Source organism: Dermacentor silvarum, chromosome 2 (genome assembly GCF_013339745.2).
Source record: "Dermacentor silvarum isolate Dsil-2018 chromosome 2, BIME_Dsil_1.4, whole genome shotgun sequence".
NCBI classification, from domain to species: domain Eukaryota; kingdom Metazoa; phylum Arthropoda; class Arachnida; order Ixodida; family Ixodidae; genus Dermacentor; species Dermacentor silvarum.
The window spans coordinates 76,459,741-76,476,069 of NC_051155.1; the positions used below are offsets into that span (position 1 = coordinate 76,459,741).

At 45.5% G+C, this 16,329-nt stretch overlaps 1 protein-coding gene across 1 annotated transcript in view; it reads right to left on the reverse strand.

Moving 5' to 3' along the window:
* Positions 1-7,396: 7,396 nt before the first annotated feature.
* LOC119441569 (arylsulfatase B-like) overlaps positions 7,397-16,329 on the reverse strand; it is an 85,557-nt gene continuing 76,624 nt past the window's right edge. Inside the window, exon 12 of the mRNA XM_049661415.1 lies at positions 7,397-8,506. Within this exon, the coding sequence (XP_049517372.1) occupies positions 8,366-8,506 (141 nt within the window). The 3' untranslated portion in view covers positions 7,397-8,365. The remainder of the gene's footprint in view (positions 8,507-16,329) is intronic.

The window sequence follows — 16,329 nt, forward strand, 5'->3', positions numbered from 1 at the left end:
TAAGCGGAGCAATTCATCAGTGCTAATCCGGCGGTGAGTCAAGTATGAAAAGACTAACAAACGTGGCAGCTTATTCCCACTTAGCACTTTTATAATCCTTTAGAATCTGTCTACGAGCCAGCCGTATAATGGGATACGAGAAAACAACAAGCACGTTGAACAATTAGACACATAAACAACCCGTGCGCATATCTGTGACCTGGAGGGATGCGTGCATTCTATATCTTTCCATCATTATATATTCAATTACGTTTATAGCGAAGCCGTTAGTGCGTCTAAGAAGTCTCGAAAATGTCATATGCGCGTTTTCACGCTGTCCGGAATGTAATCACACCGCTGACTATGTGGATATTTTGTAGAAATGTGCAATATATTACGGGTAATTTGCAGTCAAACTTTGATGTGTGTGAGTGAATTAAAGTTTGCATGAAAATTACTACATCCTCATTTTCTGCCGTTTTAGAGACATTAAATAAAACGCTCAAAAATTACGGCGGAATAGAACGCGAAACAAATCGAACTCATATGAGGGCAGGAAAGTTAATCTTTTCGCTTAGTTAATCTTAGGTATCATAAGAAGAGACTCAGTAACACACCGAAAAGAACAGATAGGAAGGCTCGCTATAAAAGAAAAGTAACTTATTACTATTTATTTATTTATTTATTTATTATTTATTTATTTATTTATTTATTTATTTATTTATTTAACAGTACTGCTGATCTCACACGAGATCATAGCAGAACTGGGGCACAGTATTTGTTGGTGGAATAAAAGACGTATACTTATTACAGTGCCATAGAGCACTATTTTCGTTCTTGTTTCCTTAACCAACCAGTGGAGCAACGAAATAGCAATACTACGAATTTTCCCCGTTGCAAGGGAGGAGCAAAACTCCGTGTTATTGTTTCTTTTTCTGCGCTGCTTTTGCTTTCGCTCTCTCTTCTGTTTTTTATTCTTCTTTTTCTGTCTTTTTTTTCATTCCTGCGGCTGAAATGCTGTTTTATATTGAGCGGGAAGTTCGAAGTAGGGGGGTTTCGGAGAACCTTGGAATTCGGGTGCATTGTGAGAATTCGTCGGAACTGTAACCGATTTGAAGGAATCACAATGAGGCGAAAATGTGTTAAATGGCCACTAAAAAAATATGACTTCTTCTGCATCAGTAAATTACCCTTCTAAAATATCAAAACACCACTGTTGCCACGACAAGACTCTTGGCAAGTGAGAAAAAGCGCAATCACGAAAGGCGGGTCGCCACGCCTCCATGAAGTTCCCGTACCAGCTCGCTGTGACGTCATGGATTTACACAGCGCCTTTTGGGGCCTAGGTAATTCTTCAGCGGTAAACATAGACTACAATATGTTTGTTCTAATGGAGGCAAAAAATAAACATGGAAAGTTTCGGAAACCTTTGCTGAGCTAACGTGGCCTAAATAAAAAAAAACACAAAAGCACTTCAAAATCCATGACGTCACAGTGCTGTACCGGCGTTGGGAATTCCGCGCGAAATTAAAAAAGAAACAATAGGAAATTACTGAAATGACGATCTTTATTTCCTCTTTGAATAATCAACCTAATTATTCAAAATTAGCGGCAACAGAGCTTTTAAATAATGCTTTAACCATCTAATCTTATTTAGCGTGTTGCATTAGTTTCTATTAATATAGGAGGGAGGTACATGATCGTCGACAAAGGTTTTGAGTTGCAAATTATCTCAGCTGATAAAGTTTGTCCTTACGGATATTCATCTCAAGGAAAACAGTGAAATCACAACATTTAAACTAGAATCCCACAGCCACAGGGGACGGAGCCGCTTCCTGGACAACGATTGTAATCTATTGTTGGGGCGGCGTAGCAAACGGTGTACCAAGTCCTACGCTGAGAATGTTTCCTTCGAAGTCTGGAGTGTTGTATGACTGAGACGAAGGCAGGCCAACGGTCGGTCAGGCTCCGTTGGCGAATGTAGAAGGACATGGGGGATGGCCATTGACCTAATGGAGACTTTTACAGTGGAGCTGTTAGAACCTGGTTATAATGATCATTCCGTCGTCCGCAGCTTCGCCGATCTGGGGGAGAGAGAGCTGAGAGAGAGTGAAAGCAGAGTATAAAAATAGCATCGCGCAGCATAGTGGATGCGAGGTGGAGAGGAGTCGTGAGGTAGGTGGTATAGTGGAACGCGTACAGCTGCTGTCGACGCCGACCACTATCTCCGCGTTCGCGCCGAACGCGCCCTGTTTCCGTGACTGCAGCCAATGCCTCAGGCGGCGGCTCGGCAGGTTTCGACCAGAGAACTGGACTTTCGTCACTTCATAAAGACTGAAGCGAGAGAGTTATAATCTTAGCACCCTCAATCGGCATTGGCATGTTAGAGAAAAAGTTGTCGCAGTTTCGCCTGAAAGGCGAAGCATCAATTGCGATAGCAAACTTGTAGAGAGCTATACGGAGTAATGATATTAGCTTTATCAGCTGTATAAATTTGGACATGCAGCAGTATCGGCAACACGCAGAACTGTTGTCGACGCCATCGGCGTTTTGCCCGCGTTCGCTCAAAATGCGTGCGGCGTTGGTGACTGTTGCCGGAGCCTTTTATATAAATAGGCACTTCGTGCCGCAGCTAAACGTCGCCTCCCCCACGGCCTCTCGCGCGTCGGAAGAAGGCGCGTTTGCTCTACATATATGGTGATTGTAAAGGAGAAAAGAGACGCCTACTTCTGCAGCCCTTAAGCGAGCACGGCGCAGAACGCGCGTTTGTTCTCCGCCGTGCGTTCACTCCCCGTGAAAGACGCGCCCCTCGCGCCCTTTCACTCGCACATACAGCGTTCGGCACGCGGCGACGATTTCTTCTCCAAATGACGTCACGCGGAACCTCACGGCGACGGCGACGCCGACGGCAGAAATCTGCTTTTGAGTGTCCATATAATTGCTATCGCAATAAAAATATGCGTGGCTCTGCTATCGCAAACACCAGAGACCAGCCGAGATGGGAGAAGCCCAGCAAAAGTTAGACTAAGTGTGTGGTTTGCCACTACATTACTAGGCTTTCCCCAGCTCCGCTGGTCTCTGGTGTTTGCGATAGCAGAGCCACCCACATTTTTTTTTGTCTTCACACTAGAACTGGGTCACAGTTTTGCCCTTCTTAGGTTATACCTTGCACTCGCGTCATTTAAGTATGGTTGTGTCAACAACATCATTCTCATTCTCACAACAACAGATGGCATGTATGCGCGGGATCGTCGGTGCTTGGTCCAACAAATATTCAGCAAGCAGCACGACTCACTCATTCATGTTACAGCACGTTTACAATTTACTGGCTTGAATAATATTTGCACGAGGCTGCTATCATCCTAGCACGACAAAGATGCCCTAAGGATATTAGGCTACATTATTGAGGTACTTGGAGTTGCACTGTTAAACAAAATGTGTTTGTTGTTATTATCTACAAACAGGCGCTATCCGTTGATTTTTCCTATCTCGGCTTAATTTTGACTGAATAAATTATTTGTATTCCCTCTTGTTGGAACCAACCATATTCTGCTACCCGTATTGGTAATAAGAAATCTTTTGCCACCTTTACTATGCCGTGCTTTTTGTAGAGTAGGAATTTACGCGAGTCCAATGAGTACTGTATGAAATGAAATTAATACTGTTCGACTAGTATAAATGCCGATAGCGAAGAGAATAGATGGTGGTTACTGTATAGGTACCTCCCTGACTGCTGTTCTCATGGGGAGCGATCTCGATCGTGCAGGCAATCGTGGTTTAATCGTGCCCACTTTCAGGGATTCCCGAATCGGGGGCGGGCCGGGGGGGGGGGGGGGTAGTCTAAACCCACTTCCACCCCTCACTCTCTCTGTCTTTCATCCGCGCTCTCGCTTGCCTATCATGGCACCGTCTACGGATTCTCGCCGGCATGTCGAATAATTACAAAGTTCGTCATTAGTTCTTCTCTGCCCGTGTCTCTAGTGCTATCAGCCCCTTCTCTCTGATGAGGCCGGTGGGTCAAATGGAAGAAAAAGGGGTGTCTGATCTACCCTCACGCATGGGGGGGTAAAAATTTGGCAAGGACCCCACATGCAGAGCTGCCCAACTTGAAGCCCGAGTTTTCAGTGAGCCGCATCCGTCGGTTCCTTAAGCTTTTCTTCAAACAACTTTCTTCTCGCTATGATTGGGCTGTCGAGAACACCTGCGACACGGTTGCAGGGGCAGCGCTATAAACTGAGACGCGAACAAGTAACGAGCTGGGAATTGTGCAACCACCCCACCGCACCCAACTCCACAAGTATCGCTTGGGCATAAAAGTAGCATGCAAAGTGTCTTAAGGCCCGCATCTGGCGTCTACCGCCGACAACGCGCTCAAATAATTATAGAGTAGATGTCATAAGAAGCCAACAAACAACTACGGCTCCGCGGTAGCTCAATGGTGAGAGCATCGCACGCGTAATGCTAAGACGTGGGTTCGTTCCCCACCTGCGGACAGTTGTTTTATCATCAACTTTCATTTCCATTAATTTATAATTTCTTTATTTCAATTAGTAAAGTACAATTAATTTCCCCTATGTTGTCCTTGGTGTCTTTGTTTGTTGGCTTCTTACGATATGATTAATAAAAATCGGGCCCCTCGGTTCCCTTTCTTCTCGTTCTATAGAGTAGACGTGTAGAATGAAATGAACGTTTTGCTCTGCACAGTACGTAACACCAGACTATGGCGCCGATACTGCTGTCTAGCTGATCAAACCTCAACCGCAACGAGCAACCTCATTTACCCTAAAGAGACGTGATGTCGCGACGATTACCTTCCTTCTTTTCCGTGATTGCGAAAGCAGAGTACGCGTGTACAGATATATGCGCACCGTGTGCGCCGTGAAGCACCGTGCTTAGACGCGCCAATTGCGTTACAAATATGTCAACAGTTTCGCCGGCGCTATCGTCACACGCCTGATGGCCAAGCGGTTAAGACACGTCCGCGAAGTGTCTTGAGTAAGCTTGCGTCACCCGACTGCTTCCATTCGGCGCGCTCGGCGCCGCCTGCCCGAACACGTCGTCTTCGCACACTCCACGTCGCGATCTGTTAGCTGCGATAAAATAAAATGAAGCGTAAGAGGATAGAACTGTGAAATGTTAATACGGCGTAAGCGCTCATGAACGCTGCAAATTTTTGTTAACCAGTAATGTGGTTCAGTAATGTGGAAAGTTGGGCGAGGTGGCGAGTTGTCCTGGTCAGTGCGCTGCTTCACCGATGCGGTATGATGATTAACCAATCATCTTTACGTAATGTACTCGCAGCGACAAGCGTATGAAATCCTGTGAGGCTTTCTATAGGCTCCGTACAGTGAACAGGCGGTGCTGCTGCGCAGCAGCGGTGCCGCGATGCTCAGCGCCGCATGTGGCGGGTGGCGCGAAACTGGGAAGTAGGGAAGACAGCGAGGTTTCGAAACTACGTATACACGTCTCCGAAAGCCGCACGCGTATCCGCTTTCCGCCGTCTTTTTTTTTTGTGCGTGTGTGTACTTGAAAGTGCAAGCGTGCCCCTCTGTGATGTCACAAATATTTTTTGCGGGGTTCAGGCCTTTTAAAAGAATAGACGAGTACTTTCATGATGCAGCGTTAACCAGCGGAGACAAGCTGCACGCTGCTTCGCATGTTACCTCTGTGAAAGAAGTGGACGGCGTGGACGTTCACGCGAAGTGCCGTTCGCAGCAGGGAAGACAACTACACGATATCATCCTTCACGTGAGTAAAGCCTACTGTTACACTAAAATTTACGTCACAAACTGGTAGGTACCCTGAAAACGTTGTAGTTGACTGATTTTTAATCGACGCCTTACTGTTGGCAATGTATGCCTCATTTCGCTCCGGCGCGTTGTACGCCACGGCCTATCATTTGATGTCACACTGTTACTTCAGATTGTCATACAGCTCGATCTGGACCACGTTCAGCTACACGCTCACTCGTAGGCAGTCGTCAGCACAATCATGTCGAGTGAGGTAAAGTCGATTCGGATTGTGGGACCCTGTGGCAGTGACCATGCTTGATCGAAATTGAGAAATGTGATCTGGATCGGGCGAAATCTTGATACGTGACTGTGTGAGACCGTGGTGCTCTAACGTTGTGTACTTCGTTCTGGTCTGGCACGCCGAAAAACGAAAACTTTTGCGGTTTTAAAGCAGTTGTAAATGGTCTGTCATATGGCTCACTGCTGAACATGGAACCGGGACTTACTTGCCGACGTAATCCGCGCAACTAAGAGTCGCTTTGCACGGCCAGTGATACAAACGAGCCCTTTTTTATCAGGTCTTTTTAATGCGGAAGCATTCTTTGGCGAGTAGCCCAGCACAATCTGTCCGTCACGAGAAAAGTGTAATGCCTTGTATCTGCTCAAGAAATGCGTAATTTGCGAATATGTTCAATCGTTATGATAGTGTAAATTAAATGATTGGCAGCTTGCGAATTCATTTGCTTGCATACGCACTTTGCTTTTGCAATGCTATATCGCAAATGTACATCAGAAGAAATATCGCACCATGTGAAACCGCGCCTCTCAAGCGCCAGCGGCCGAAACGAGGATCGTCTATGAATTAGGGCTCACCAGCAAAAAATAGGCTTCCTTGGCATAAAATATTGCTCATCGCACATGCCAGTGCAATGCTGGTCATACCGAATGCTAAGGCGACGGCAAGCAGTCGTCAAATCAGCATAGGCGTGACAAATTTCTTTTAAACGTTCAGCAGCTGGCCATGGGCGCTGGCGGCGCACAACGAGCTGTGAAACGCGCATGTGTAGCACGATTTACAAAACAAACCCTTCTCACAAATATGAAAGAAGCAGACTTACTTTACTATCCTCACAGCTGCGATTTCTTTCGCCGTTTGATTTCGTAACACTTGCCAGGAAACTTGTACAACTTGATCCCGGGTGGCCTTCATGGTTGTGACAGTCCTTTACGCAGCAGTATCGCCGGTTCCACTTGCCTTTTTTTCACTTACGTCAATTTCGACGATCGCCGATAAAGCGCAATGCCATTGCACCGTCGCAAGACGTATCCAAAAAAATAAGGGAGGCTGGTGAATAAAGCAAAACGGCTTCAACCGTGGTCGAAACGAAGTGTAGCGCGCGGGAAAGAATACGCATCCAGCCGGCCGAGCTGCGGAGCCACCTTCCCAATACTGCCGCGTCGCTGCGGCAGAGGGCGCCAGAGTAGCCGCAAACTCAACTGTACGGAGCCTATAGGGCCTAGTCACGGAGAGGTCGTGCACGCAAGTCGTATGTGCGCCAAGATGCCGGCTTCGCAGCAAAAGATAGGCAGTTTCTTTCTGCCAGCCCCAAAACACTTATGTGCAAGAACCGAAACTGCACTAGTCATTACATCTGACACCTGAACGTGTTTGTTTAGACTTCCTCAACGCATGTGTAAATTACATTGTTTTATTCGCTTTCTCATTTTGCATTGTTAGCGCCAGGTGCCTGTCCTGAGTCTCCGTCCCAGCAATGCAACCATATTACGCAAGAAAGCTGCTCTGACGTTACGGCTTGTCGAATAAAACTGCGTTTTAAATAGCAGTCAATCGAAGCAACTACATTGCTTGAATGCTAATCGCATTAACGTCGACAGCAATATTGATGGGTTTGGGTGGATCTTATTATATTCAGGTATACGTTGGTGCTGCCGCAGGCGGGATGATGATGATGGCATGACGACATTGGGACGACGATTATGAAATTATGATTATGGTGTAATGACGACAACGTCACGATGATGACATGACAACAATGGAATGGCTGCATTAGGTGATGACGTAACAACGGTGGTATAACGGGAACGGGAAATCCCTGACGTTCTGTTTATGTTGATATACTGTAAGCTCTCCAGGAATTGCGCCGTCGGTATGCCCTAAAACAGATTTTATTTGGAGGGCCTATCTTCCGTCAGGGCCCGGTGTAGCAGAAACAATGCATGTGATGTTCATGCTTGTTTCTGAATCGCTTTTGTTGTTTGCCTGTATTGAAAGCTTCGTTTTAAAAATTGTTCACTCTCAGCTTGCAGCGTGTCATCGTGGCACATGGCGCTTTTGTCAAACTGGATGACTTCATACCTACGAAATCAAGCCGTGTTAATATTCTCGTGGCGCACATGGAGTTTTTGTTTCTTTGCAGTGGTGGCTGCTGAGTCTATGTTCATAATTTATTTCACTTGCTAATATTGGATGTTTATTTAAATGTTTCCTTTCAGTCTATGCTAGTGTCCTGCGTCGGAGCAACCAGCATTTCATAAACCGAGCGCCACACCTTGTAGGCACGCACTGCTACACTAGGTCTATTTCCACTGGCTTCTGAAATGGTAGAATTGAAGTCTAGCGGAACACGCCTTGTTCATGTTGGCAGCTTGTCCTTCCAGCTGACCCACGCCCCACCGTGGTTGTGCGGGAATGCGGAGGGATCTTGGTCAAGGTTGACGGGTTTTAATGCTCCTTTCTTGTAGGCCGAAATACGAGCTTGCAGTTGCCTCACAATCTATTTAAAAAAAGAAAGACAGAGAGTCGCTATCAAAAACAAAGCCTTCATTTTTACAGAACAAGAGATTTCACATGAAAGCAAACTCATAGTTGAAGTGCTGGTAGACATCATCCAGGTTGGGCTGGTTCGGGTCTAAGAAAAATTAATTTCGATACCTTAGTTTGGGTTCCAAGATATCAAGCACTAGTGTTAAATACAACGCGAAGCAGCACTACAAAATTTGTGTTCAATTATACTGAATAGTAAGAGCGTGTTCTTCACAGGATGGGAGGATCTACATGATGAAAATTCACTCGGCTTCTTCAAGCTCACTTGCTTAGAGATTATATATTCATATGCATAGCTTGAAGCATCCTATTGCGCCTTCAGATCACGCATTTCTCGTTTCATGTGGTGTTCCACGCGTAGCTTAAACAAGGAAAGTCACCAAAATGAAATGCCAAAATAAATGAAAGAAAAAAGGGATGTCCATCACGCAACCTCTCCAGGATCTTCAGGAGCAACCATGGGCAAACTGTTGCAAAATTATGTCGTTTGTTTGTTTAGTGGTAAACGAAACTATGGCAGGTGTTAGCGTGCAAGAACTTAGTAAGCCAGTTTCCTACCAGTGCATGGTTACTGGAATCCAACGCGACGATAGCATATACTGATTGTGTAGAAGCGTTGGTCAGGGCACTAGGAAGCTGGTAACTTTTTCACTACACTATATAGCATACGCAATAGAGGCTCTAGGTACTCTATACAACAGAAGTTTAACCGCATGAAAAGTAGAATACTCAAACGGCAAATATTAACGCGAAAGCGTTAACGGCCCCCCGTGTCCCAGAAAATCCCGTGTCGGGGTCGGCGTAGTTTCAGTAAGCGAAAATTGCCGTGTATATTTAGGTATGTGTATTTGCCATGCCTTGCTATTTCACATACGGTATATGCTGGTTTTATTGCCACACCACTTTATCACTAAAGCTGCTCAGACCTTGTCTTACAATCTTTTTAGGGGCGAAGCTCCTTATAGCGGCACCCGTTCCGTCCCCGTCGTAGTAGTAGTAGTAGTGTGTAACCAGTCTGAGAAAAATTAGAAAAAAATTCCGAAGTTGTGTCCGTAGCGCGGAATCGAACCAGGGACCCCTCGCTTCCGAGCGCGCGGCGTTAGCCCACTACGCCACGAAGCGGACATGGACAAACGCACCACGATGGCTGCAAATACCCAACATTAACGAAAGGCCGCGTTTCTAGCGCGTTTCTAACGCGTTTGTGCTAGCGCGTTACGGCCCGTGTAAGAAGCTGGTGTAAGACGCTGTGGCCTCTCCACCTTACCTTCAACGCGTTTCGAACGCGCTGCCCAAGGCGGTGGCAAGTCAAGTTCACGTCGAGGAGCGTTTATGAATACGGGGGGTATACTCTCTCAGCAGTCATGTGATGGCGTCGGCAAACGCGGTGCACGTTCAGGCATGTGTAAATGGCTGCGTAAGACGTTGTGGCCGCTCCCCCTTACTAGAGAGTACTGCACGTTTCTAACGCGTTTGTGCTAGCGTCCCCTTAAGCGGGAGATCCGATGATTCCCTCCGGAGCTTCGCCCACTCATCATCATTCACCTCGTGGATCTGCTGTGATTTTTTTCTTTCTTACTTTACATTTATTCAAGACATTCCTTCTTACAGAAATGCCTTGGGGGATGCGACAAAAGGCAGAGAACATGACTGACTGGGCCTTGCCACCCTTTGGAGGTGTGGTCACACAACCACATAATAGAATGGCAAAAATGTAATACAGAATAAAATGCGGCAGTTTGAAACATGGTGAAAACTGGACATCAATCACACATGAAAACTGCTTATCCAGTTATAGAATATTCGAAGCAGCAGTCGTCTGGGTACAAAACATATTTCAGACTTTCACAATGAAAGAAAGGACTCGCAGAGTAAACGGAAACCAACTAACTCAGTCCGGCACTAACTTTAGTTTGTAGTAAGAAAACATTCCCTGAGCTTATTTCTGAGTTTCTTTACCGAGGCAGCTGTATCTAGTGCTTCAACTATTGCCAGATATTCGTTTTGTAGATATGGAATCATGAAACGTATTTTTTGATCGCCATATTTTGTACAAGAACTTACAAAGCTATTCCGCTGACAAAGTTATTCCTCGTAATTGGGAGAATCACAGCTCACCAACAAATGTCATGAAACACAGAGAGCGCATGCCTTTTATGTTAAATTTTCTCAGACTCAAATACGAAGAGGGCGAAACAATAACTGAAACCTGAGTGCGTGCGTTCAAAGCCGACGAAGAAACAGAAGGCGAAGATCACGAGAGCGTCTTCATAGGAGCAAGGCTCGCGCATCCGAACGAAGGCTCGCTGGAAGACAAGCAAGCATCTGGTGGTCACGTAAGCGCTGTGGGGTGCTCGGCTAAGTGTTGGGCGGTTTAAGCTTGATTTTTGGCAATAAGCTACAGAAGGCTGTACTGTTTTGGTTGAGACAGTCAGCTCGTCCTCATGACGAATAGCTCGCCTGGCCAGGGGCGCTGCCCCTGGTCAGCTTCTGTCCCTCCTAATCAAATGCCTCTAGAAGCCTTTTTTCGTAGTGGAGTGAGCAGCATTCCGGTGGCGCTGGTACCTTTGAATGGCGGCTCCATTCGAATCAATAACCCGCAAGCAATTCAGGCGGATCTTAAGTCTGTGACTCATCACTACCTGCATATCACAGACGTTCGACAATTTGGACGAGGAGGCATCGTCTGCAGATCGCCAGATGAGGCATGTGTAGCAGATCTACTAAAATGTTCCTCGTTTGGCTCCATTAAGGTGAACGCTTTCATTCCACCTCATCTGGCATGCACGAAGGGAATAGTGCGTGGTGTGGACTCTCGACTGAGTCCGTCAGAAACACTGGAAGAGCTCTCTGCGGCAGGTGTTATTGCCATTTATCGGTGCAACCGCGTGACTGATAACATACGTGTACCGACAGAATCTGTGATTGCCACGTTTGCGGGTACATCATGTCCTTCAGAATTAAAAATTTGGCCACTAATTTTTCGTGTAGACCCTCTAGCATCGCGCCCGTTACAATGCCGCAGTTGTTGGCGTTTTGGACACAGTGCGGGTGGCTGCAAGTCTAGTCCTCGTTGCTGCGTCTGTGGTGAGGGACATCCGGGCAATGAGTGCGCAACTCAAACGGAGAAGTGTTGCCTATGTGGAGGTGCGCATCAGGCTAATAATTCTGACTGCCCTTCTCGATCACAAGAAATTCAAATTCTTGAAGTAATGGATAAAAGGCGTTGCTCCCGCAGAGAGGCTACTGTAGCTGTAAAGGAAAGATCCCATGGTTACGCTGGTGTTGTGGCGCGGCAACCTGCTGCCATGGATTCAACCATTTCAGAAGCGATTGCAACCGCGGTCGAAAAGTCAATGGCTAAGGTCATGGAACGCCTCGTTGAAAGTGTGTCTGACTGTATATCGCAAATTGTGTCCGCACAATTAACGCAACTGCTGCAGGCAACTTCTGTACCTCTTCCTAATGTGGTACCTGAGCTCAACATGCCCAATCTGCCACTCGTCAGTACGGACAAGGAATCAAATATGGCTGGTCCCAGTAACTTGGAGTCGGATGATGTATCGACTATGGATGTGGAGTCGCGGGCCCCCAAACGTCGCGGGTCCCCCATTAATGTTGGCTCAAATTCTCGCCCCCATTCTAAACCCAAGAAAAGCCCTAATGGCGCCGAGTTAACAGACTCTATTTTGGAGAGAGCAATTGCCACTGCGGTGCTCTCGCCGCCCGAGGGCTGATGAGAGTGCTTCAGTGGAATTGTCGTTCTATACTTGCTGCTTCAACAGATTTACTTCATCTCACACATAAATTTTGTCCGGATATCATACTTTTACAAGAAACTTGGTTGTATACAGGAAAAAATTTTTCATTGCGAAATTATCGATGTTTTCGTTTGGACCGTCCTACTAGAGGCGGAGGCATTGTAATATTTATTTCAACAAAATTTTGCCACATAACAAAGTTAGCATTCACGTTAATGGCCCCAGACAGCGAAATACTTGCGGTAGAAATAAATTTGCCCGGATGTAGACCTTTCACAGTCGTAAATTCCTACTTTCCTGTTGGGGTCCAGAACATTAGTTCCTTAGATTCAATTATAGCAAATTGCGGAAAAGATATAATCTTAGCTGGTGATTTCAATTCGCATCATGTATCATGGGGATACAAAACGGATCAGTGTGGTAAACGACTGTGGGAATGGGCAGTAGATAATGGGCTTTCCTGCATGGACACTGGAGCCGTTACGTTTCTCCGAGGACAGTCTCGCTCTGTTTTAGACCTGACGTTCTCTGGAACAAATATTGTTGTGTCTTCATGGTCAACGATCGACTGCGCTACAAACAGTGACCACCTACCTGTTGTTTTTGAAGTGGTAGGCCCGCTAACCTCTCCGGAGCTTCATAAGAGAAGTTTTATAAATTATACTCGTTTTAATACTTGTTTGAAAACAGCGTTTAATTCAATGAGACATATGAGTTGTATTCAAAAGGCTCATAGTTTATGTTCGATATTGGAGGATTCTAAAAAACGATCTGAATTTGTAATTTGTTCTAGTAAAAGCAATAGCCCTAGTAAATGGTGGAATGACGACTGCACTAGAGAATTTAGGCGGAGGAAAGCTGCGTGGAAAAAGCTCCTATACAACCAGTGTCCAAAAAACTGGAATGATTACAAATACATAGCGGCCACCTTTAAACGTACAGTTTCTAAAGCGAAAGAAGAGTTTAACATCAGACATTTTGATTTCTTGTCCCAAACACGCAACAGAGGGGCATTGTTCCGCTTTCTAAGATCACTGAAGATGATTCAACCATCAATCAATGCAGATTCACTTGTTCTTACACCGAACGAAATTACTGAGTTCTTGGAAAAAATTGGCAAAGGGCTTGAGAGCCGCTTTTCATCTTGTCTCCCTTGTCGACCTTTATTGCTTGGCTCTGTGGACAATTTCGAAGAGGTGTCATTACCGGAATTGGCCTCAGTGATTGTAAGTTTGCCCGCTGCTGCCCCAGGTCCGGATGGGGTCACCACCGCAATGACAAAAATTTTGTATAAGGAGTATCCTGATGTCTTATTGGCTCTGGTTAATCATTCTATTGAGAAGGCTTGGATCCCATTGCAATGGAAACTCGCTAAAGTAATATTATTGCTCAAAAATCAAGGTAGTGGATATATACTGGAGAACATTCGGCCTATTTCATTAACGTCAAACCTTGTTAAGCTAATCGAAAGAATACTAAATGTCCGAATCATGAAGTTCGTGAACACCAGAGCACTGCTCAGCCCTTTCCAAATTGGTTTTAGACCAGGCATGTCCATCTGGTGTGCGCACGCAGACATAGAAAGTCGAATTCATATTGCACGGCGCCACGGGAGATGTGCTGCACTGGTCACGCTAGATATCGCCAAAGCTTATGATAGTGTCGAGCATGCAATATTATTGGATAGAATGAATGCACTAGATCTCCCACATTACTTTATAAGATGGACAGCCGAGTTTTTGAGGGGGAGAGAATTTTTCTGTGTTAGGAATGGCATCGCCTCTAGAAGGTTTACACAGACCAGGGGTGTACCTCAAGGGGCCATTTTGTCTCCCCTATTTTTCAATATATTACTAAGTGGTATACCTTGTCAGGCTGATGTAAACACATATGTCTACGCAGATGATATTGCATTTTTTGCTTCTGCAGACGACATTCAGTCTCTTTACGGAAAATTGCAATCTTATCTCAACACACTTGAAAAATACCTGGTAGGAATTCGCCTATCTCTGAACGTTAACAAGAGTGCGGTGCTGGCCTTTCCGCTAAGTAGTCCAGTGTATTTAACTCTCTGTTATCAGAACAAAGTCATCCCCCAAGTTGAACAAACCAAGTACCTTGGGGTGATTTATGACAATAAACTCAATTGGCTACCGCACATTGAGTATATTGCTAAAAAAGGGGGCCGTGCTCTCGGAATATTACGACGGCTGAGCAACAATCGGTCTGGCATGCGAAGAGACACACTACTAATGATATACAAAATGTATGTCAGGCCAGTATTAGAATTTGGGTGTGTTCTTTTCTCTGGAGTGCCGCGTACAAAATTCGTCCCCTTGTTTTAATAGAACGGGATGCGCTCCGACTCTGCCTTGGCCTCCCCAAATTCGTATCGAACGCTGTGCTTTACCTGGAAGCGCGAGTGCCATCGTTAATGGCTAGATTCAGACTACTAACAGTCCAAACCTTTCTGCGACTGCACGAATCGCCTTTCAGAAGACACCAGACAGTGTTCATAAGTCAGCCCACTTTATTTTTTAATGTCCACTGGCCCCGTTTTCACACGCCACAGGTGGTTTTTGCGCAGGCAATACTCGAGCCGTTGAATGTTAAGCTCTATAATATAACTCCTACAAAGTCTGCTACCCTCTCTCTAGAAATAATTTTTGATAACATCTACCCAAATAATGCAAAACTTTTATCTTCACGAATTCTCAATGCCATGCTGGATGATCACTTGTGTCATATTCAGACCAATGCTATAATAGCTACAGATGCATCACAGAACCACGAAAAGGCAGGTGTAGGAATTTTTTCTCATTCGCTAGATTGGTCCTATTCGATTAGACTTCCAGATTTTACTCCTATCTACACAGCGGAATTCTTAGCTGTGGTTTTAGCATTACGGAAGTTGAACCCCTCTCATTCATCAGTTGCTATTATCACCGACTCTCTCTCTATGTTCGTCGCTTACAACGCGTAGTGACTCAAAAATTTTGCAAGAGTTACATCTGTTAGCTCCGCCTCATTTGAGTTTACTTCGCTTAATTTGGGTGCCCGGGCACAAAGGTTTGCCTTTGAATGAGTGTGCAGACTCATTAGCGAAGGCTTCCCTAGGGGGTCCTTTAGTACCTGCCGTTCCCCCAACCGCCTATATCACTGCCGCTAGATTTAGGAGATTAACAATGATGAATGAGATATATAATTCTAGTATGGCTTCGCATTCTGACTACCACCATCTACTATTCCCTTGGAATCGTAAATTCTGCCCAACACGAAAATTAGAGATTACACTAACCAGGATACGTTGCCGCATCCCGACACTAAATTTCTATACACACAGGGCTGGTTTGGCGGCATCTCCTTTGTGTATACAGTGCGGCGAACCAGAAACTATTGATCATTTTCGCCTTGCTTGCCGACGATTCTCCTCAGTAAGGAAAAGGGTGCTTGAGGACCCTGTAAACAAACTTGGCCTCAGTATGAACGCTACCGTCTTGCTTTCGTTTGGAGCTTCCACATTGGGGTACAGCCACCAGAATGTTTGCACTGCAATGCAAAACTTTATCATTAATTCGAATCGACTGCCTTCCTAAAATAGTCAATTATAATAAGTAATTAGAAGACCAAGCAGAATTCATCTTCCTTTTTTCTTTCTTTTTATCTTTTTCTAATTTTATTTAAATCCATTTTCTCCAAACCGCCCAATTCTTGGCCGATCCCCCACGGTGGGTATGTGCCATTTGTGCTGTGGATCATCATCATCATCATCACCTGAAAATGATGTAATTGTTTTGGCTCAGCTGTGTACTACCTTCATAATTGGCCTACGCAAGAGGCCGTGCTTCTACCAGAAAGCTCGCCTTCGTAAATAGCGTCCACCGCCAGCCTTTCCCGGTAAACATTACGGTTGCATAAGCTGCAGTTGCAGGGAAGCGTGTTGAAGTAGCCAGGGGTCTTCGAATGCTGCCGGTTCCACTCTCAAAGGCGAAGCTTAAGCGTCTCCACAATT